Source organism: Symphodus melops (genome assembly GCF_947650265.1).
Source record: "Symphodus melops genome assembly, chromosome: 13".
Lineage (NCBI taxonomy): Eukaryota > Metazoa > Chordata > Actinopteri > Labriformes > Labridae > Symphodus > Symphodus melops.
Genome location: NC_136703.1, coordinates 21,764,274 through 21,788,527, shown reverse-complemented (window position 1 = coordinate 21,788,527; position 24,254 = coordinate 21,764,274). Strand labels below are relative to the sequence as shown.

Below are 24,254 nucleotides of genomic sequence, written 5' to 3'. Positions count from 1 at the left end.
CCACTAACAACAGAGTATATTTCATTTCAGCATATTTATAAGAGCTACAATGAAGGAGAGAGAGAGAAATTAACAGAGGTGGGGGGACGGGTCGAGAGTAAAAGAGAAAGCCAGGTGCTTCTACACTGTCCGTTTTAAAGAATCCTGATTTTTTATATTTTTTAATTAATGAGAAGAGTGAATCCAAGGCTTTGCAATGGATTTATATCCTGGAGATGGAAAACAATCCATCCTGAAGAGGACTGTGGGTGGGAAACTAGCCCCAGTCACCAGTCAAATACTGGTAAAACATACAAGTGGCTGGTAGATTCCAGACACACATAATGAATTACTACGAAACAGTTTTCTGTCAGCAGCTGTTTTAAATGTTAATTCCCCACCCATACCAGGCAAGAAACAGCTCTTACCATTTAGCAAACAAGATCTTATAAATCTAAAACAGAGGCCTGGCAGTGGGACAGGTGCATCTATATTTGTGAAGACGTATTTATTGCAGCACTTACTTTGTGCTTTGAATAGATTATAGCAGAGCTGCTGTACGTACTGTATGTGTTGTGCAGTAACCACTAAGATGGATCAAATGTACCAGCCTTGAGCCCTAGCCTCTCAATTGTGTTTAGGGACGCTTTAAGATATAAGGATACATGCAGTAAATTGCCTTCGGAGATAAATTAAGATTGAGGTTGCAGGAGAAGTATATATGAAGACATATTGTTCAAATGGCCTCATACTGATGTGTTTATCATGATGTAACTAACTTCTTTAAAGTGTCATTTACCTAATACTGTTCTTGTTAGCGCGAGTATGTACGTCACTGTGATAGAAACACTAGTTTAAAAAACTATATGACTCTGTCTTACAACTTTCCGGACCACATAAAAGGCGATCAAAACAGGACGAGGTTCATTGACAACATTTTGTTTTCGATGCCGTTACATAAAATCCAAACAATTAAACAAACACACGTTGCTAAAACTTAGTATTCACTGCCCTGATTCACAATGTTCATACTGATAGCACACTATAGCAGTTTCATAAACAGCACAGCAAATAAGAGATGCTACCATGCTCACTAATTTTCTCAACTCTATGCAAGTTCTGATTTTCTATGTCAGGAATTTAAAATATTCTGTGTCTCTCAAGAGATCGTCCTTGCTTGACAGCAATATTTGATGGAAAAATATATATAAAAACATAAAGCTGAAACAACCCTCTGCTATTTTCTATTTTCTGTCATTTACTTTATATTACTCTTTTTCTGCTCCCTATCTATATTGATCATTCTGTACTTTCCATATTTTCTCTGATATCTGTTTGTAGCCTTTACCCAAGTTTCTTAAATCCAGTTATTGTTGCTGATTAAATAAAAGACAAAGATGAGAATTAAAAAAAAAAAGCTGTTCATAGACTTTGAGATGAACAAATAAAAATACTATGGTGATATGAACGATTTAAGGGAAATGATGGGCAAGGGCCAAACTATGTGAGCTCCTAAACAGAACCAAAGTTAATGCAATTGAATAACTCTGTGCTCAACATTTGTTGTATAACAACTTATATGGAGTGCACAATTATTCAACTGTGTACATATAATCATATATATCAGCATGTTAATATTTACACATCACAGACAAATACATTCTCCCAAGTTAAAGATTACTACAATTTTTTTTTCTCCATAAATGTAAATCTTTTCCATTACAAGATTTCTCTTAAATGTTCGTCAACGAATGTTTTGGTATTTGTATTCAAGTTTTTCTCGTATAACCAAACAGACAATCCTCTGTTGTCTTCTACAGTTAAATACATCACGAGAATAAACATCATGTTACAGCAAAGACCCATTTTCCCCCCTTATTTCCCCACCCCCCCAAAAAATCCTGCTCTCCAGGTGGGATCCCCTCCCCTGACCCCACCAGTTTCTTGCCCTTCATGCCTCCCTCCCGCCACCTGTCAACTCACAGATACACAAACAGACACACAGAGGAGTGTGGAAATACAGGTGGTCGTCAGGAGCCACCCTCCGAAATCACAAGGTCACCCTGTGTGGAGGAAAAAGGACAGAGAAGAGGGAGGAAAATGATTCAATAAACAGCAACCCTATAATCAGCACTTACATGTTGAATATAAAAACAAGGCTAATGCTTAACAAATATGGGATCTCAGAAGCTAATGCTGCACTTCCAAGGACTTCTAAGTTTGTGGTGACCCCTCTTTTGTAACTAAAGTTAATTAAGCAGGAGCAAAAACTTAAATTAAAAGCCTCCCAGTCTTGGTTTCAAATATTTTTGTCTTTCCCTGGAATGTGAAATATATTCATGACAAAATTAGAACCAAAGAAATAGGAAAATGTTCTAGCTCACGTTCTAGTTACAATGGCAGCTGCCTCAGGAGGTTTCCCATTTAAAAGGATTTTCATCCTGACTAAGTCTAAAGGCCAATCACAACTGTTTATCTATTACAGGGCAGGTTTTAGAGCTGTTGATGGACTTTTTGTAAACAACAAAATCAAAAAAACAAATCGAGCAGGTGAGCAAAGCAATGGGACAGAGCCGAGAGTTCTACCTTGACCTTATGCAGCAGACAGTGCAGCTCATTTTATGTTTACCACATAATCTTAATAAGTTGTAAAAAAAAAAAAAAAAATGTATGTTGTTTTTTTGGGCAGACCAGCCACAATTTGCTCATAAGGCCATTGTACCAGGTTATGTTCACATTTTTTATTAAATCCATAACTTAACCCTGGAGTTCTGAGTTACTGCGATTGGCTGTTTTAGATTGCTCAATACTACGTTTTTGTCTCCTCTTTATTACAGTGGAATTAGAGTAGAACAGGATCTCTTCTTGGTTTGTATTGACAGGAAGAATCATCACAGAGACCAGTATTGCTTTCAGTGTAAATATTAGGGAGTGTTTCAAGGTGAATTAAAGCCATCTGAACAAACAACTGTTGAAGCCCACCAAGAATATTTCTTTCTATTGCAGAGACTCTTGTTTTTAATATGCATGTCTGATGACTGAATACACCTGTGATATGAAATTGTCGGCTGCTATAAGCTACTGTCAACCAGCAACGCCTCCTACTTTTCTGTAAACAAATTAAAGGAAGTAAACGCATCTTTATAAAAGTCAACACGATGAAGAGAGCTTGCAAGATAAATTGTAACAGACAATGAAAATATACATATGGGTGTCATCTGCATAGAGATAAACTTTGCACATAATGTATGCCTCCAAGAAAGACTGATTAAAATATTCACTATTTCATTGATCTATGGATATATGAACAGTATGTACATTAAGTCTCATCATCCCAGTGTTCAAACACTTACCATCCTGCAGTTGCAGCTGTGGTTTGGCTGGGCTAGCTCACATTTGATTGGCGTAGGAGGTGGGCTGCTGCTGCTCATAGCCCTGACTGTAACCTCCGTCCTCACTGTAGCCTCCCTGCTGGCCGTATTCTGGCTGGTACCCTCCCTGGGAGCCGGCGTAGGGGTCCTGCTGACCATACCCTGCCTGGCCAAAGGAATCGGGGGCAGGCTGCTTCTCCTGCGATGGGACATATGTTCCACCGAAGGCAGCCAGCCAGCCAGTCTCCTTGAAGACAAACCACAGGTTTCCTAACCACAGGATCAGGTTGATGAAGCCAAAAGCCTGTGCAGGAGAGAGTTTAAAAAAATAGGATAGTTCGAATTACTGTTATGTTACTGTTACTATCTTCATTTTAAAATATGTCATTGGTTTATTTGGTTTGACGCGTGTGGGACATACCACAGAGGTGTTGAGTCCAGAGACCTTGGGGTCGTAGATCTCACGGCAGCGGTTTTCCTGTTCATCACAGGCTGGGATTAGAGTGATGACCCTCTCTGGATCAGTGGCTGTTTTCACATCTGACAAGCCTTTAGCCCAAGCACATGCGGACACCAGCCACATAAAGGAAAATACCGACGTAACCACGAAGTCCTGGAAACCAGAGCAACAACTTCATTACTTTTATCACCAAAACAACCACTAGGTATCAATTCTAACCCAAGCTGTGTAAGAAATGTGTATCATGAACATTTACAATGCAAGCAATAAACTACACTCACAATTTGAGGCCCCTTGCAGTTTTCACGGTACTTCTCCAGTATGAAACAGTATACAGAGAGGGCCGCCATAGAGTACAGGAAGGAGAAGACACCGATGGTGACAAAGAACTCAGCTGAGGAGGAGTAGTCTCCCACCAGGAACTGACGATCGTTCCCTCCCTTACAGGTGGGGGCATCAAAGTAAACCTGATGGAGCCTAAAAACACATGGAAAGAAAGAGAAAGAGAGCAATAAAAAACTTTGCATAAGTTGTGTGACACACTTTGTGATATCACAAACCATCGTCAGTGTTTGTTTTATTGCTCTTTCCAATTGTTTACTATTTGTTCATTAATTTAATCTGAATATTAAAGAAGCAGTATGAAACACTAGGAAACACAATTATTTACTTCCTTTCAAAGCATTAAAAGAGAGGACTAGCATTGCAGATGTGTCGGTATAACCCAAGTTAAATTATGTCTTGCATGGATCATTGATGTATAATCTAATCATATTCCTCACATCTTTTAATTAAATATGAAGCTATATCAAAGGGAACTGAGCCCAGACTGAAGACTGGTTGACAGGAAGAAACAGCTCGCCTTTAACTATGATGAGGTCTGTTGAAGAAATAGTAAAGAGCCCTTGTTTATCTGCAGATTGAGATCGATGCACGCTTTTGTAGTCGTATTTACTATTTCTTAAACGTTTCAATAGATAGCGGTTATCTGCTGTTAAGTCTACGCTAAGCTAATTATCCCAGCCAAGAGAGGGATATCAATCCTTCTAATCTGACCTTCACACCAGAAGACAGGTTGTGTAGAAAGTCTTCCCCAAAATATCGCATTGATGCTTCTACCAAAGGCACATTTTCTTTAAAAAAATGTGGATTGAGCATTTGGACTGTTGCATCTGTTAATGATTGAATAAATAGGGATTAAAGGCCAATTCTTGGCAAAGGTGGAAAAAAATGTTGAATTACACATTTTATTCCATTTATGTGAATTGTGCACTCTTATGAGCTCAAATGATAAATGATTATACAAAATGAAACACTTGGCTCTGATTGGCTGCTGAGTTTTTGACAATCCTGCTAAGAGTGTATTTACACTTTCTGAGAGCCTACAGTTACATGTTCCTATCCCTCTTCAATAGTTGTGACAGTAGTTTACACACCTGAAGGGATATTCGAATTCTACTTCTATGTCTAGATCACTCTCCGACCGGTTTTTACACTCCACGCTCATCTTGAACATGCCGGAGTAACTGCCACATGTTGAGAAGGCGAAGATTGCAAAGATCTGAAGAGGAAAAGAGAAAGACAGTTAATCTGGTGACCTGTCAGACAAATAGAAATAAAGAAAAGATGTGATTATTCCAACATATACTACAGTTTGATTAAGGCAATGTTTCCATGAAAACAAGGAATCTCTGAGTAAAGGGCACATTGTTCTTTCAACTGTAGCTGCAGTGGTTCTCAAAGTGGGATCCGCGGAATAATTTACAAAAAAATGAAATATATGAAATATGTAGAACTCTCCCGCCCACTTTAGGTTTTTACCAATAGATAAATTCTGATTTGATCTTGACATGATTGTCACTTCATAGTCACAACGATCAAAATAAAAAACACCTCGAAGCCAACATTTTCTCAAAGTTTATTAAATGAATTATTTGAAAAATATAAATGTAGCCTAATTCTATCATGGCAAAGTGTTCAATATTACATGAATGCATTGTATTAATATGTGCTTATCAACCATAATGAGGGGGTCCGTGGAAAAATGTCAAAACTGAAACGGGTCCATGTTCTAAAAAAAGTTTGAGAAACCCGGGCTTAAAGAGGTGGACTAAGTGTAAATCAATGCAGTGTTATCACTCACAAAGGGCTCCATCTGTGACCATTATAACCTGCATGTTTCACGGCATACTCTGTGTATTTATCAGTAACTGTGACTTCAACTTTAGGATAACAATCCTCTCCTGCAGCTCACACTTAGAGTCACGGCAGGGGTACAAACAGACATGCGTGAAGATAATCTCACGCCCTCTCCCTCACACACACACATCAGATTAGGCGGGTTGGACTATTTTTACCACACCCTTCCTGCACCGACGGCCAGATCCGATTGGATGGACAACCCAACAATTAATCTGACTGAGGTGCTCCACCATCTGTCACAAAGTACTCTACGACAAGCTACTGCAAAGCCAGCCACAACAGCCACACGAGGCCACACCCACACACGTGAGCTCGTAGTACTGTCTATCCACCGCAGGCATCAACACACTAAACTATTTACAGTAATCTTGTAGCTGATGTGAGTCAGAGGCTTGTTTGTTGGATTTACACACACCTGCTGCCTGAGAGAGGCCTCATTGTGTTCACTTTACTCATCCGTATCGGTTCCTGCAGATCTGTCAATATCTCCAACACCTTCCCTTTCTTTTGTGAGCTAATTAACAGGTTTTAATAACACAGTAACAAAGACTGGAAGTTTGAAAAGGGGCAGAGTTACCATGAGAGGGAGAAGAGGAGACTACTGGTAAAGACTAACAACGCCTCTTGTTGTCTTTTTTTCATAGTTACTCAAAACTACAAACGTGAATCTCAACCTTTGAGGAGAAGCTCATGGATCAACAAAGTTGATTGCAATAATCTCCAAAGATAAATGACTAAAATCTAGAGTGAATCCTTCTCATAGTTCTTGAGGGACTGTTCAACCATTGCAACATATAAACTGGCATTTGTCATCCCTAGAGCCATGCTACTAACTAAAAAGCAGTAGAGAAGTTCATCAGAATTGGTGGCGCCACACCACACCACACTCTAAAGTAGAACTTTAATGGAGATAGATGAGATGAAGGAGGAGTGATGAAGAGTGGGGACGAGAAGGAGGGCCAGTCAGACTGTGAAAAGAAATGGTGATATACTGAGTGTTTGGTTCCATGGTAACACTGTTGGCGGCATCGCACGGTGAGGAGGCAGAGGCTGGTTTCTAGCCCAGCTGGCATGCTGGACGGTTTGTCAGCTCTTCTGTGCTGAGAAGATGTACAATCGTACAATCTGAGACACAAATGATCTGACTGAGACTGATTTTCTTCACACAGCCTGTCTTTCTTTACTCTTTGTTTCTCTGTAAAAACGAAATGCAAATATACCAACAGTAGTCAGACTTCTTATAGATTGTTGAATACAAAACCCATAAACAATAAACAATTTTAAGCTTACCATTCCTCTCTTACAGCATCACTGAGCTTAGATTTGAATTAGACTATTCACATTCTGTACTTTTGTTCTTGTTAGTCATTAACTGATATCAGCTTATTATCTTATCTGCTTATTTAACATGCTCTTGTAAATAGTCTGTAATGTCATTAATTACATACAAATACGTGTCTATTTAATGCCAGATATATAAAGGACCAACAGCCAAAAGCACAAAGCACAGACATAGTACTGTAGCTGTGGAAGGAACTGGAGTAATAACCCCAGAGACACCAGTGTCTGAACAGCAAGATCCCCTCATCTTCGACAAAATGCGCTGCCTTTATCACACATTTGGGATTATGCTAAAGCAAAAGAGACTGTTACTCTATGTTCTCTCACCCAAAAGAGCTGTTTTATGTTTGCAGGGAGTGAGTCAGAAAGAGGAATTTGAATGCAAATTAAATTCAACAGATCAGTGATATTCTGCACAGTTTTAGAGGTGGCAGACAGGGGTGCTGTTTGCATACTCGAGGATTGAGCTCCACATCAGCTTTATTTGGGAACTCAATGTCTTCCAACATCCATCAAATCTATAGGCTTTGTCAGCACTCTTCCCCAGAGACAGAAAGAGAGAAAGAGAGAGAGAGACACAGACACAGAGAGAGAGAGAGAGAAAGAGAGAGAGAGAGAGAGAGAGAGAGAGAGAGAGAGAGAGAGGGTGGGAGTTGGGTAAAGCTACATGAGTCACACATACAGATTGCTGGTGAAACGAGACAAAAAATGGTTCTCAGAAGCTTTCACAACTAATGTTCATCATCCAACGCCAGATTTTAAAAATCACAAGCTTGCACCTCTTCATCCCACATACTTGACTGTGTTCCACAGATCAAATCCATTACAGACTTATCTCTTTAATCAAATACACCAATATGAACATTGCAGACTAAATGCTGCTTTATCTTTCCTTGAAAGTATATCAACATGTTTTATCATTTTATACTGGTTGCAACAAAAAGCCAGAAAAGGTTCATTGCTGCCTATTTCCACAGAAAAGAGGGCTGGCTCCCCTCTCTCCTCCTAAAAACCTCTGTGTTGATGCTCGTGCATGCCCATATTAATCCAAAAAAAGCAGCAGCAGCTCCTCCTCCTGGTTTGACGCGGAGGCACGCAGGCACGCACTGACAGATGATTCATAGGCCCTGGCCTCCAGAGCGGGCCTCCTGATTGGTGGTTCAGCTCGCTGTGACCCAGGGAGGCAGTGATGAGGTGCTGGCACAATCACAGCTCCAGGGAAGGACTCGAAAGTCATGCAGCACACTCATGCCTCAGACTGCTCACTGGCATATCTGCAGAGCCCATTACAGTGTGGTACTCTGTCAGAGCTGCTTTTGTCACGCACGTTTGCATCTGTGTTGTGTTAAAATGTGTTCTCATACTGAGAAGCAGAGGTGTCGCTAAGAATTATGGCAACCGGTGCAAAATAAGGACAACCCCATCCCCCATTCGTCTAACTCTCTCAAAATGTATGCATCTTATCATGTTACATAATCAATGTTGAGATCATTCAAATTATCAATGTTCCAAGTTATGTTCTTAACTTCATTTAATTTAATGTACCACTTACTTACAGTTCAATTGTCTATAAAATGTTCGAAAATCCTGTTATCATTTTTCACATCTCAAGGTGACCTTTTCAGATAGCTTATTTTGTTATAGCCATTAGCCAAAAGATACTTTATTATCAACACACCTTCCTTTTATCGTAATCAATGTTTCAGCTGCAGAAATGATTTTATACCAGTAACTCAAACCAGAACCAGTCCACAGCACCACACAAGGGTTAAACATATCATAACATGAGAAGAGACACATATTCAAGGCCCTCTGTTGGCTGCAGGGTCTGCAGGTATAATTAGAAGAACTATTCCCACCACAGAGGAGCCCCAGCTGTAGAGAGGAACCACTGTTTACCCTGCAGCCACCTCACTGCGAGCATGCTGCTGCTGGTAGAGGACAAACACTGTGCATGATCACATATTATACTGGGATATCTGGGACTGTAGGAAGACATCCTAATTCAATACATTTCTATTAACTACAAAATGTTCCAAAACTGATGTATACTAATGTAACTACCACAAATGCTTATTATTTTGCAGATTATTTTATTTAGGGCATCTGAATTGTAAAACTGCAACACCGTGGTCATCACAGTGTGGAAAAGCATGAAATTATGTCCTCAGATCAGTTGTTGGATGACAGAAAAACTAAAACTAGGATTATCTAAAAACAAAGAAGAGGGAATTGATTTATTCATTCTAAAAATAGAAACTGTGATTGCGGATTTCGATTTTATATCAGTGTTAATATAAACCAAAAAGAAGGTTCTTCCCCCTTCCTATTAAAGTTTAGAAATGTAAAACATATACGTTTTATTATTATGCGTAATGCTGATTTAACTGTTTTGTTCATTATCGTCCAAATAGTTGATCACTGTGTACTTTGATGCATGTTTCTAAAAAAAATTCATGCCAATAAAGCATGTAGTTAAACAGACTGGGCACATAATGTATAAATGCAGATGCAATAAACTGCACTAGTATGCAAAGGTCACGTCCTCTGAGAAGGATTTGACAAATTGTCATTATATTCCTCAGTGAGCTGACGTCTAGTGTTACTACAGCTGTGACGTAATACTACTGCTGGTGTCTCCTGCTCAGGCCTGCTGGGGCAGCATCACCACCAACAAGGATACTCCACAGTACCTACAGCCCTTTCTGTATACATTAAGTGAGTTACATTTAATGAGTAATTATGGAAAGCAATTTAGAAGCTGAAATGTTTCTACAGACACAATGTAAAAAATGTATGTTGATAATTAATCCCCACACGACAGGGTCCAACTGGAGAGCTATTTCCCCATGTCACATCCATTATTAAGCCTCATGCAGCTTTATGACCTCTGTCTGAATAAAGGTCACATATCTCTCAGAAAGAGATTCTGCCACATTATTTACTGCAAACTACATACGTTCCAAGTGTTTTTTTTCCTTTTTATGAATACATTTTTTTAACATAAAATAATATCCATGCATATTTCAAATGATTGCACACACAAATAAAACCCAATGACTTACCCATTGAAGAATTTTTATAAATCCCAGAGGTTGTTTGATTATTGTGAATTGCCCTTGGGCCACCAACTGCAAGAAAATATCCAAAGAAAGATCAGCAATTAGTACATTTCTGTCAACATCCTCACACTTGTGTTTGTTGTTTGTTGTTGTCAATAGAACATGCCTAAAGATCTTAATTATATGATGATGGTCAGTCAAAGAAACCTAATAACCTCTCCCATGTTTAGCCTGTAGGCCAAGAGGTTAAGTGCAGGCACCTGCTGGTGTTTGATACTAAGCAAAAATCTGCCAGAAGAAAGTAATTCACAACTGGTTTCTTTGTGGATCTTTAAGATGCTGTAACTACAGTAGAGTCATTCTGATGTAGACTTCAAAGGCCAGCGTGTGTGCGTGCGTGCGTGCGTGCGTGTGTGTGTGTGTGTGTAGGCCTACGTGTTGTGTGTACGATAGGGGCAGAGAGAGAGAGAGAGAGGGAGCTCCTGCAAGCATTACAATTAGACAAAGCTGATTAACTCCGTTTTCTCTGGTCTCCCTTCACAGCACTTTTTTTTTCGAATTCAAACGTGACAAAATCTCGCGAAATCTGTCTAATTGACGAGACAGAATTAAATGGGGGAGCATTTGTGCGCAGGTGAATGCGACACCGCAAAGAAGGCGGTGTGTCCCTGTGTGCATCAATAAATGGCCGCACTGGAATCAGCAGTAGTGATATTTTTTTTTCTCGGAGGCTCATTGTTTCTTCATCAATATGAAACACAAGAAGCATGCACTGATACTTGTAACGTCCCCATCAGTCTGACAGAAGCGTATTTTCTGGTTTTTTCTCGTTATTGCTGGCTTTGTCACAGAAACCACACAGCTCTCAGGGAAATGAGCTGTCCGCGGTCATGGAGATAGACGCTCGAGCCCGTCCTCGCGCCGTGTCTCGGGCCTATACTGCGGCTAAACAGGCATCAAGGGCCTCAGATATAAACCACATTGTGTGTTATCGTAGCAACAGCAGGCTAATTGATACGTGGGCAGGCTAAATCAATTAGCAGAATCCCTGGAGTTAATAGACATCCTCCCCTCTCTATTGCTAAATGTCATTGCAGCAGAGCTCTCTGGACATCCCATACGTTTGTGGGCTGTCATCGGGCCGCTCCATCACCTCGACCGCAGCATCAGTAGAAAAAAAAAATGTCCAATTACATCGCGCTCTGTTGTGCCTTTACACCGATTTTTTTTGTTTGTTTGTTTTTTAAATACATGCATTCATGACAATTTCAATTCTATGGGATGGGAATTGCGTTAAAACTGTACGGTCAAGACCTCAAGAGAAAATATATTTAATTGAGCGTATGGCACAGAAAAATGAGGCAAAATACATGAACGTATCTAACCGAACATAATGTTATTGAATTACATGATTTTCGCCCAAAAGCCTTACCTGGTTTACAACGTCCATCTTGGGCGCTTTACTCGCTGATAAGAGGATCAGAGGGGCGGAGGGAGGGAGGGAGGCGTCTCCTCTGGAAGAGACCACAAGAGGAGGGAGGAGGACACCCAGGATGGAAGAGCAGGACTGTGCGTCACGACCTAAGAGAGGATGTGCAAAGGCGTCGTGACGTAGGGGCGACGGAGTAAAAAACGGGTCGAACTGTCTGGCCAATAGCAGCGAAGCTTTATTCTAAGGCAGCTGAGATTGCCCGGCGGGTTGTAACGCAGATAGAAGCGCATGGAGACTGTGTTCACGCGTTAGCAAACAGAAGGAACGATGAAGAGGAGCAATGAAAAGGTCGAGGGAGGTTCGAGAAATACTGCTGGTAATTATCAGGCAGCACTTTAATCTGAAGGGGTAGCATTTTTAAAAGCATTTATTTTCTAATCACAAAGAGGATCGAGACACTATAACATTGAACAGACACTGCTGGGTTGGTAGGCTACATTATAGTTGTTGTCATTCTTTCATAGTTATAGGGCATCTCATAATGACACACTGAATAAATCATGGAGAACTGCTCTCTACAGTGGCACATTTAAGTAGACATGTTTAAGAACACTGTATGGCGTCTTTACAGTTGAGAAAAGTTCCTGTGGGGTTTTTTTTGTACCTGTACTTTTTCAGTTGTTTTAAAAACATCTGTACTTTTACCAAAGTGGATTTTCTGTTAAGTATTGTAATTTGCCACATTTTAAATCACATCTGTTACTGAGTAGCCTGCACCAAAAAAAGGCTTACTATGAATGATTTACATCATTGCACCATCCATGAGGTAGAGAGAACCTTTTCTTGGCTCGGTGCACCTTAAGCTAATGCAGGACAGGAAGTGACTCCATCACAGTGGGTCTACCTGCTGAAGGTGTGCATATTTCTCAATGTCTTAAATCCAAGATAATTAAAATAAGTTCGCTGTAGCTCTGCCCTACTACTTATGGTCTCATTTTATTTAAGTTCCTCCTGATTTTCTTTGCATGTATTTTTGTCACTTTAGCGATCAGCTGTATGAAAAAAAAGTATGAAGCCAAACATCCTTTATTGAAATATAATATCACACAATAAACAGCAACAGCATTTCATAGAAAAAGTGACTATGAGATTACATTGTTTGAAATTGAAATACAAAAACACTCAATTTTCTTCGGCTCTTTAAAATCTCAACTTCAGTCTTGGTGGAACACATCCACAAGAGAAACATGTAAAAACGTAAAACTGGATTTTGAGGTATGTTATCACACAGACACACAGATGCTGTAATTAACATAAAACTGTTGCATCTGTGTTGCCTGAAGATATCCCAAGACAAAGTCATTACGGTTTGCATCAACTACAAAGTAACTTACTAACATAGGTCAACGCAGAGGAAAGAAAACAGGGTTATTCCTGTCGAGGGAGTGGTGGTATGTCCTGAGTCTCGACCTGAAGTAAGAGCCCTTCTTTGCTGTCTGACTCCTGGTTTAAAATGTCGAGTAAGGCCGTAACTGGGCTAAATGAGTTGTCATCAACAAATACAAAAATGAGGTAAAGGAGGCATGCCACAGTGAGAAAGACCCCAATTTGAATATAGATGGGCACAAGGCGGCGCTCGACCTCTCTTCTCTCAAGAGTCGTGGGACTGGCAGGAGAGTCAGGGTACAAATACTGGACTGGTCTCCCCGCAGCCCCCTTGATGGGTCTCCGACGAGAAGCGCTGAAATACAAGAGTGTGTTTATGATTCAACTACTAAACTCCGAACATGTGTTGGTATACTTTTGATGCTTCTACATCAGCATGTCCTCCTAAACCAATTGAAATACCTCCATGACTCTTTCAAATGTTTTTTTTTTTTCTTACGAAAACCTTTTTGGGGAATGAGGGGAGTTATGCCTTTACTTGAGAAAGAAGACATTGGAGAGAAGAAAATCAGAAAGAAAGGGAGGGGAATGACATGCTGCATAGGATTCCAGGGTTGGGGTCGAATCAATGGGACTATCATAAAAATACAAAAACACAGGGCGCTATACCACCATAAGATCAAATGGTTCCCTGTGTTTTTGTATTTCTACAAAAATGTATAAAAAAAAAATGAATTTTACATTGAACTTACTAGATTCCTGTGGGTGTGGTCGGAGTGTTTGGAAACATGTCCTCGAAAACATCTCTCACAGATTCCTGAAGAGGCTAGAAAAGAAGACAGAAATGAACGACGAAGCAGACCAAAGAAAACAGATCAGTCTAAGACAGCAGAGTCCAACAGAACCAGTGGCCCAAGCCAGGGAGGGACAATAGAAATGAAGAAAAAGGCTTTAGTGTAAGAACCAGAGATCTTAAACAATCAGACAAAATAGAAAAATAGAAAAAAAGCTTAAAAGGATGTTTTGTTGTCATTATACCAAGAGTACAAAATCCGATAGATAAAAGGAGTTGCACCTAAAAAGAGTGTTCTTGTAGACACACACACCCTAAAGTGAAATAGAACTCACACTTAAATAAAATCAGCCCTTACAAAAGGGGAACTCTCCTACAACTGCTTTAATTGTACTTCTCATTTAAGTGTGAGCAAAAAGTGTAACTAAACAATGGGAGCACTACTGACCCTGCTGGTCTGAAACCAAATGTCCTGCTCATTACTCCCATTCAACCCACTCTCAGTGTCTGCGCTGGTGGAAAGTGACACCCGACTCTCCATCTGTTGTTGAGAGGTCAAACGTACAGTAATGAGTGAGCGCTGCTGAGGAGATAACCCACAATGAAATATATGAAGGAGAGGTCTTTTTTTTTTTTTTTTTTTTTTTTTAAAACATTTAATTAACTTTCCTCCTCAACCATTTGAGTGATGCTGAAGGCCTGTGAGGAAAATGATGAGCCACCGCTGGGTTTAACTGATTGTGATCCAGACGTGATCTGCAATGATTGGTGTTATTATATTAACATGAGGAAAACTTGCATTATTCATCACACACTCTATACACCAGTGAAACTCTAATGCCCCTCTCTGAAAAATAAATATCCCATTGGTGGAAAAGAAAACAGAGAGAGAAACAGTGATTCCCAAACCAGGAGTGCTTATACCCCAGGAGGCACACAGAAAGATTGAGGACTTGCTCTAATGCTAAAACAAAGAAGAAATGATGGTTTAATTAAAGTAATGTTATCGTCATATCACAGTCATTTATAACTACAAAAACACGTATTGTAACAGGTGTCTAAACGCTATACGCAAACATTTGAAATAAATAGCCGAAAGTCTGAATTAATAGTCAACATGACTTGATTGTGGTTAAATCAGGAGAAGTAAAACAAGGCCGGCCTACCCCTGATCTTAATCCTGACATTTGATCTACAGAGGATCCTTTACTACTTCCTGTGGGAATCTGTGAGCAGCGAGACCGACATCGCTCCGATGAGTTTAATGCATTCCCTGATTTCCATTTGGGAGTTGGTTTGTTGTTTTTAGGATGCTGTACACGCTAGAAAAAGGCCATCCCAGAACAAAACAAACACATGAGTTTCCCCTGAAGATTAATTTTGACAGAACTTTATTGGCATATAGATATTTGCATATCTGTATTATTTACCAGCCTTGATGATGGTAAAAAGCACTGTGGGTAAAAAAAACCACCTTTCTGAAAATACGTCTTGACGACCTGATAAAAGTAAACACAAAACAAAAACACAGCCAACAAACTCCATCATTAAAAACACTTAAAGTGCTTATTCCAACAAGCTAGCAGTCAAATTTGAAACCTACATTGTAGTGGCAATCTTAAACCACTAAGTGGCACTACAGTCAAGATGAACTCAAAGCTTGTGACAGAAAACTGCAAAGTGTTTTTATCAACCAGCACAAACATATGTAGGTTTGACATAACTTCTAATTTAAGCTTTTCAAGAGCTACCATTTATTTAGACAGAAACTCAAATGCTATTTAACCAAAGGTGATAAGAATTTAAACTGTTTTCTTACCTGGCTTGTTTCTTGCTGGGCCAGGTCCCGTTCAACTGTGTCCTCTTTTTCTCTTTCAGAACCTGCACACATCACACAAAAGCATAAACAAGCATATTTAATACAAAGCTTAAAAAATGAAAATCTGGACCTATTGTACCGACCTGACTCTTGGTCCTCCTCTTCCTCATCCCCCTGCTCTTCTTCACTGTCAGAGTACAACACACTTTCCTCTGCTCCATTCAGGTGGTCTTGCCCATTGGAATTCATCAGTGTCCTGAGCTTTTTCTCATACAGGAACCTGGTGGAGGCTAGAAAAGAAAAACAGTGCTATATAAAATGTTTATTTAGGACAGGGATAATTATGCCACAAAAACTTGAATTTGGAACATCATGGTACATTAGGGATGAATGAACGTGTTTTGATTTGATGAAAAGCAGTTTCCAGGAAGTATTTAGTGTAACCTTACCCATTATGGGTCCAGCTTTAAATCCATGTGTGAGCAGGGCCGCCTTCAAGTCATCGTCAGTTAAGCCACTTGGGTCAGGTATCTCTGTATCTGCATCCTTGTCCAATCAGAACAAAATGCATTTACTAAAGAGAAAGGCTTTGATGAGTACTTAGGTACCATTAGGGCTGCAACTGACATGTATTCACATTATGGATTAATGTTAATGTTTCATTTAAAATTTCTAATGAATAGCAATGTTTAGAGGCAGACAAAATGTCATTATACTACAGCTGCTCTATACAAGATTTCACAAAAGGTGTTTTTCTGACCATAATCAATACAATACATTCTTGGATACTTTAAATTTTTAGAGAACTTTTCTTTTAATGCAAGAGTGGATTCATTTTCTTGACTTGTTTCACATCTGTGACAATCAATTCTGCGTCTAAAGTGAAATAATATTGCTGCAGTTTCTTCGTTTGAAACATCCTTCACTTCTAAGTGGATCTGATAGTTTTCGCCCTAAAAACAGTCCATGGAACAGACGGCGTTTTCCTTCCTTGCACACATAAATGAGAGCAACAGGTGTTGCAAGGGCATGCACGCGACTGTAATGGCAGCTGCCAACTATAAACATGACCCATGTGAATCTATACCAACTATACAGCGAGGGGTGAAGTTTCAAACGACCTCAAATGCCACTGCAAGTTGTAAGGACTGTTTGACCCAAATCAACCCCCTCCTCTCCTACACAACTGCTGATCTTGTGCACATGTGTTTTGATTAATTTTAAAAGAATTATTACTGCAATGTCCTCAATGACCTGTCATGTCAAATTAAAGTCCTGATGTCCCTGAAGGCAGCATTGTTGACAAGTTATATTTGGGGAATAATTTATCACACATGACAAGCAGCTAAGTGGGAAAACACTATTCTGTCACACCTGCTGTTTTAAATTAAAATGATATAACTCATTAATCAATGTGTGGGTTTTGATTTGGAGCAGATCATTGGCTACACTTGCGAAAAAGCTCCAGCTGTAAGTTTTATTAACTCACTTCCACATCGCGAACTTGGTCCTCCTCATCGCTAGAGAAATCCGCTGCGTGTTTCTGATCGATGTGTTTTAGGTGCAACTCCACATAAACCTCCTTTTTGCTCTTTGCAGGTGGCAGCGCGACATTGTGGGCAACCAAATCAGACTTCAGTCGAGATTTAGACAGATAAACGGGGTCCTCCTCCAACAGCGACATGTCTCAAGGACGGGCTTGGAAAATTAAAAATAGTTCAAACTGAATTACTTAGCTGGTCCTCATATAGGTTTATAAAACGATTTTTAGAGTCGAAAGAGCCGCATGGAGATCCTCTCAAACTTCCTGCAGCAGCTGACTGAACTACGAACAGGTGCAGCCGGTGACCTGATTGACAGCATGCATGTCTTATTTCATAGGACAGCAAGTAGCAATGCCAGCTAACAGGACTAGCTCTAGCTTCACTCATAAAACAAGCCGAGGACGATTAAATAGGCGGTAATACAGTTTAAAAAAAAATACAGATTTTTATTTTTTTTGCAATTTAGGTTCAATCAAACGTTATCAAGTGGCTAATCTTAATTACCTAGCTAGAAAGCTGGTGCTTCTGCCATATTGAAAAATACATAATTTAATCAACTTAAATCAGTTTCAGTGAACCTCTGTTCTATTTTATCATTCTATTCTATCATAACATTTTTATGTCTATCACAATTCTGTGGAATTTATGAAGAAAAAAAGAACATAAGACTTTTAATCTGTCTCTAGTTTAAAGTAGTGTGCTTGATTTGAAGAGGTGGTATTTTTTATTACATGTTGAGAGTGAATGTAAGTGAAATTTCTTCCTTTCTTTTTTTTTTTTTTACATTCTGACAGGGTGTCCTGGGTTGGATCACAACACTAAATTTTAAGCATTTAACAACTTCCAAGATGTATTTTGCACAGATTTCTCAGGTAACCATACATATCAAAGACTAAGTTGTGTTATGAAAGCAAATGATGTTTACCTTTCACCTCCAGGTTTGTCACAGGCTTTGGTCTTGGTTGCAGTTGTACCATCTCTGCACACTGCAGCTGCATTGTTACTGGTGTTAGGCAACCACCTAGCATGAGAAATGATGAGTAGTTCCTTTACTAACACCTGTTAACAGAAAAAACCCCCCAATAAAACACTGACCACAGAGCTTGCCTGTTTTATAGGGTGCCAAATGTGCCACCAAGGACGAGCCTCTAATGCTCTCCTTGATCTTTACAGAAGGAAAGGAGTGAAATGCCCTGGTAGGGTTGTTGTCTGAAAAATAACCTGGATACTGTATTTATACTTGAAAAGTCACAGTCATTGAGCTTAGGAAGTAAGATTAATGCAGCCTGACCTCCTTAACATGTGGTACTGAAGTGACAAGAGCTGTTCTTACAAGTATCATGGTCTGTGAATAAGTCACTGTTCTGAGCGTGAAAAAACGGGATTCTTGAAAAGGATAATAACGCCTCTATAAAGCAGAAATCCAATAAGAACTTCATGTAGGATAAAAGGACTTGAATACCACTTTATGAGAGTGGAAACATGAAATAATTGATGGAGCAAAATGAATCCAGTGAACAAAAGACTGGTTTGTCTTTGTGGCAATTCGTACACAACAGTTATAACGGATTTGATTCGACAACTCCGCTGTCTCGCCGCTCTGTACATGCAAATATGAAACGACCCGACAGCCAGCGTTTACATCTCACGGATGTCAATTTATGGGGCTTGAGTGGAAAGCATTTCATCACCTGCTGCACCGTTATGTTGGGTACAAGAACTGCTTGACCCTGATTTGAATCCATCATATTAGACATTTGGCCCACTTGTATTTGTGTCACTTATATAATATACAGTATATATAACAAGTGTTGTGTAAATGGTCACATTTTCTTATTGAATCTAATGTGAAGTTGTTGTGAAGCCGTTTTAGCCGATCACTCAAAGCAGGTGGGTTTTATTTTACCTCTTGTAAAGCTATGGAGCAGTTTTTCCAGAAATAACTTAAACGACTTTGCCTCTTGTGCACATCATGTAGATGAGTTGCTACACAATCTGATCAATATTTCCAACTATCATACTGATCAACAGGTTGCAGTATGCTGCAATGTGATAACACGACAACCGATGAAAATGTCTTAAACATAAAAGGCTTTAAATGCATGTGAATGTACACATTTTTCTATCTACAAACAACTCAACCTGTTAAAGGTAGCTTACTGATCAGCATCACTGTTAGTTAGTGGAACAATATAATCGGCTTGTCGTCTCGAGAAAGATTTAACTGTCATCTCTTTTTACATTTCAGAACAGAAAACCAAACAAACCAAATAAAGTTATTGTCATAGATATACAGGACCAAATATCCTTAAAGTGCTCCAAGGATTGTTGTGCTCATACTTGCTTTGCACAGAAAATGATTGAAAAGTTCAACATGGAAACGACAAAGTTCAGAGTTGGTCGAGATTCAACAGAGAATTATTCTGGTCAGAGGTCTGAATGCTTTTGAAATCCTTTTACAAAATCTACTTGACAGGAAGACAGGTTGGAACCACACGGGGCCACATTTGAAGGGCTTTTTACAAGTGCTGAGATGGCTCAGCTGGCTGAGATGCACACCATGTACCCTTCATGATACTATCTATAATCTAGGTAGATTATACCCTCTTCAAGGCACAGTAAAAAAAAACAAAACAAAAAAAAACATCAGTAATATAAACTACCATAAAACAAACTTCTTGCAGTAAATCATGAAAAGCTGAAATGGTAAAATTTTCATAAATGTCAAGTTTTCATGAACAAAGTTTATATTTATGACTGATATTATGCAGTTCAGCACTGCTAAAGGTCAGCAAATAATATGCTCCAATTTTGATTGCAATTCACTGTCAGTGAATGAGCACCATGATGAACAGCCATTTAAACTATACCCTTTGGTCCATAGAAATTAGACAGATGAAAAAGAGGAGACTAGAGGGACTCTTTCTAATTTCACAGCTGTGGTGCTAAAAATGTTTTTCTTATTTCCACATATTCTTCATAGCATTACAAGCGTCCTTGCTCGTAGGTTGACTTCATAATGTTGTGATTTGTCTTGGAGGGTTTAAGGCCTAAAAACAGGATATCATTGGAGTGAATTCCCCCAATACTTTATTCCTAAAAATAAAAGAAATATAGGGCTGCATGGCGGTGCTGCGGTTGCCTCACAGTGAGGAGGTACCTTGTTCGAATCCCCGTCAGACAGGTGCCTCCTCGTTTGCATGTTCTGCCTGTGCATGCATGGGTCCATGCCGGGTGCTCCGGCTTCCTCCCACAGACCAAAGACATTCTCGCTCGGTCAATTGTTTCTGTAGGAGTGAATGTAAGTGGCTGCTTGTTTGTATTTAAATGTTAGCCCTGTGATTGACTGCATGGCGAACAGTCCAGGGCCCCAAAGACAGCTGGGATCAGTTTGTTTTTAATTCAGGAGGGACATATCAGCACATTTACTGTGTAAAGACGAGCAGATAGACTAATGAACTGACTTATAACATTCACTCTTTCCTTTTGTTTATTTTCTGCACCTCATATTGTATAATGTTATCACACATATTTAGCTGTTACCATGTAGGCCTAATCACTGGGATAATCTTAAAACTATCCTGACCTTCCCCTTGATGCTAACAGGTAGGGTAGAATTCCCATCATGAACACATCTCTGTATGAACAGATCGGTTGCATCCAGAGTTAGCTTCCAAGTAAATTAATAAGATCATAAAGCTTTTAATGTAGAAACTGCCTGATAATAGCTTTAGTTCCCTTAACCATCTGTATTAGTCCTCCAACTATCTGCAGGAAAGTATCTGAAATGTTTTTATTTTAGGACACTTTGAAAATGTCGGTGGAAGTCAAGATTCATGATTTGACTGCTGTAGGCTTCAGAGTTTGTTGATCTCATTACATAAGGTTTAAAAAGCTACAAATAACTCAGCTGAACAAAATGTCACACGAGTTTCACAGAAAGTTTCAACTGATAACTACCTCAGGCTAGGCTTTATGGTGTTGACTTTGTTTATAATCTAAAGAATAAAGGGATGTCAAGAAGAGGTCTGGAGTTGACTGTCCACTGTGTATCCAATGGCTTTGAACCCTACATGACGTGTTAGAAAGAACTCACATAGGAATAGAAAGCCATATGACACAGCTGTGGTTAGACTTGGAAGATAAAATACAAAATCTGCTTCTAAAGCAGTTTGAGAAATCATGCAGTTAGAGCCGAAAGCTTGACAACAAAGAGGGAAACAAAAGGGGCAGGTAGCAGGGAGCATTTCAGGATTTTCAAACTCACATCCGCATGAATAATTAACTAAAGAAACGGCAAGTATTCATCTGAGGCCCAGGGGAGTAAAATGAATCTGTCTTGTGAGACTTCAGACAGAAGGAAGTGGATTTTTTTTCCCTTTTACAGCGAAATCTCAAACAAATTGACCCCTACGCAATGCTTGAATCATTCAGGGATATTCTTCAATCTCTTCGGTTCCTTAAGGGGGTTAACGGAATAATCTTTGATTAAAAATGCAGTTTCAAATCAAAGTCTACAGGGAAGAGGTGCAATGTTAATCAAAAGGATTTTGTCTCCGAATTCATAACAGATTACGTAAAGTCTTTCTATATTCTGTAGCAGCCCTCTGCTTGACTTCTTCAAGCACAAAGGAGATCATTACCTCAGCATTTTAATTCATCCACCAGGCGCAGAGGGTTTAGCAGCTTTATTAACCACCAAACTGATTTTCACAGATACAAAGCTTTTGCATTGCCATGCGGTGTTTCTGTAATCAAAGCAATCATGCCGATGAGCCAGGCGTCATTAATGCGCAGACACATGAATAGTATGCTGACAGTATTTTTAAAAGTTCATTAATAGTTTAATGATACTTTTTTGCATTGGAGTGAAACAGGTGACTGTCAGCCTATACATCAAACATTATAAGCCGAGCTAGACTCAGTGCTTTGGACCATTTTCAACCTCTCATAGAGGAGAGACTCAACACTCCAGCTATGCAGGCCAAATCTGCTCCCCCAGATGTCTGTTCAGAAAACAGTAGCCTTTATAAAAACATGAAAAAAAAAATCCAGTGGACAGAGAGGAAGCGGGCTGAGGAGACAGAGAGGCATTTGTTGACATTGTATCAAGTGCAATGCTGAGGTATTTGAGGCACAGAGGGGCCAGGTATTTGTCAGTCAGTGTTTCTTGTGCTTTTGCCGTCTCCAACTCAAACAACAAAAGCCCCATTGAGACAGCCTCTTCTCTCTCTCTCTCGCTCTCTCTCTCTCTCTCTCTCTCTCTCTCTCTCTCCCTCTCTCTCTCTCTCCCTCTCTCTCTCTCTCTGAGCAAGCTGCACACAAAGCTTCCTGTACTAGGCTGCAACTGTCCAGCACTGAGAGGACCACTTTTCGTCATCTTTTAATGCACCTGTTTCACTCAGTACAACAGTGTAAAACTACAAATTTAAAACTTTTTTTTAATCCTGTCAACTTCTTATGAAGTTTGAATTTATCCTAACTTCCATCATAGGATCTCTAATCTAAAGAAATAGGAACACAGCTGGATTTTTACATCCTGAGATTTACCTCCCCATCGCCCTTTCATATGCTGCGTGCTCACCTGACCTCTGACAGAGCACATGGACTAACATAATCGAGGGGAAAGTGTTTAGCCAATCAGCATTTTCCAGGTTTGATATAGGACCAAGGCTCCAGGGAGCCTGCGCTCGTGCATGTCTCAGCAAAAATTAGAAGCAGAGAAAAAAGCTCAGTGTCAGATGCTGTCCAGACAAATGGGTGAATCTCAGCCACAGGGCGACATTAGCTGTAATACCTAAAAATCCCTTCGTATATATCTGAAGATTATTGCACATTTTGTTTAAATTGCTTTTCTTCTAAAAGACTGAGCGGGGTGAAAATATTCTTCAAAAAATGTTTGATAAATCTGTAAGGATTCAGCATCAAACGTGACATCTAGACACTTGTTTAAATATACAGAGGAAGGAAAGTCAAGTGGTGGCACCTGATTTCTTCTACTCTGCAGTGCTCCCCTTTTCAGAGCATTCAGAGGCAGCCTCCACTCGGCAAACGAGACAGTCAAAACACATTGAAACATTGCACACAACACATAAAACCCCCCAGAGCATCAGTGATGCACCCTCACTGTCATCTCAGATGAAAACAAACGTCTATATTAAGCTGCAACACTTCACACTTCAAAAAGTAACACTGACGCACATTTAGTGCCAGACGCTTTCTTACGCTATAAATCTGACTCTTACCTCCTTCTCCCTCTCCCGTGTCCCTGGCTGGATCGAGTATGGCATCCCCTCAGCCTGATACTGTATGGAGAGACAATGGGTAGAGTGTGTGTGTGTGTGTGGGGGGGGGAGGAGTTACTATGTGAGCAGGAGCGAGTGAAAGTGGAGGGAGTAAAAGCAGAATGAAAACTGAAAGAGAGAGAGAGAGAGGGAGAAAGAGAGGCCCAATAGGGATATCACTCAATCACAATACTCTCAATCCTCGAATCTGACGAAACGTTACATGAATGACAATTCTCCAACGCCCCCTTTTTCCCCTCCTCATTGCGAAGTCAGAGAAAACAGCAACTAAAAATCCCTCTCTTCACGTGGGAAGTGTAAGGAAAAACAAGAGACTGTGAGAGAATGGGTTCTGGTTTTTTAAACAAGTCTCGGTCTTTTGGCTTTCTTTGAATGAGTTCTTAAGATTCCAGGTTGGCAGAGTGCCCGTGGGTCCTGGATGGAAAAGGATAAAAGAAGGGGCTGAGGTAGGGGGGCTGACTATTGTGTTTGTTCCCTTCCTTTCAGCCCTGGCACTCCAGTTGATCTTTGCAGTCAGTTGCTGAATATTCCAGTCACTTATTCCTCGATTGTAAACATGA

The 24,254-nt window shown here is 39.9% G+C and overlaps 2 protein-coding genes across 4 annotated transcripts; both read right to left on the bottom strand.

Moving 5' to 3' along the window:
* Window positions 1-1,388: 1,388 nt before the first annotated feature.
* On the bottom strand, window positions 1,389-11,956 carry sypb (synaptophysin b). Its single transcript, XM_079360193.1, has 7 exons — window positions 11,848-11,956; window positions 10,419-10,484; window positions 5,247-5,371; window positions 4,092-4,287; window positions 3,772-3,963; window positions 3,333-3,654; window positions 1,389-2,042 (listed from the first exon to the last, which is right to left on the bottom strand). Exons 1-6 carry the CDS (start codon window positions 11,863-11,865, stop codon window positions 3,370-3,372), a joined length of 882 nt encoding a protein of 293 aa, XP_079216319.1. The 5' UTR covers window positions 11,866-11,956; the 3' UTR covers window positions 1,389-2,042; window positions 3,333-3,369.
* Window positions 11,957-12,915: 959 nt separating this feature from the next.
* Window positions 12,916-17,660, bottom strand: lemd1 (LEM domain containing 1). 3 transcript variants are annotated; one of them, XM_079360010.1, is made up of 10 exons: window positions 17,335-17,660; window positions 16,295-16,391; window positions 15,989-16,135; window positions 15,846-15,907; window positions 15,457-15,525; window positions 15,193-15,348; window positions 14,698-14,782; window positions 14,475-14,569; window positions 13,986-14,059; window positions 12,916-13,588 (listed from the first exon to the last, which is right to left on the bottom strand). In XM_079360010.1, the coding sequence occupies exons 1-10, from the start codon at window positions 17,527-17,529 to the stop codon at window positions 13,276-13,278; spliced, it is 1,293 nt and encodes a 430-aa protein (XP_079216136.1). In that variant the 5' UTR covers window positions 17,530-17,660; the 3' UTR covers window positions 12,916-13,275. The 3 variants fall into 3 exon arrangements, with proteins under 3 accessions (XP_079216136.1, XP_079216137.1, XP_079216138.1); XM_079360011.1 differs by lacking the exon at window positions 15,193-15,348; XM_079360012.1 differs by lacking the exons at window positions 15,193-15,348; window positions 15,457-15,525.
* Between the last annotated feature and the right edge of the window lie 6,594 nt (window positions 17,661-24,254).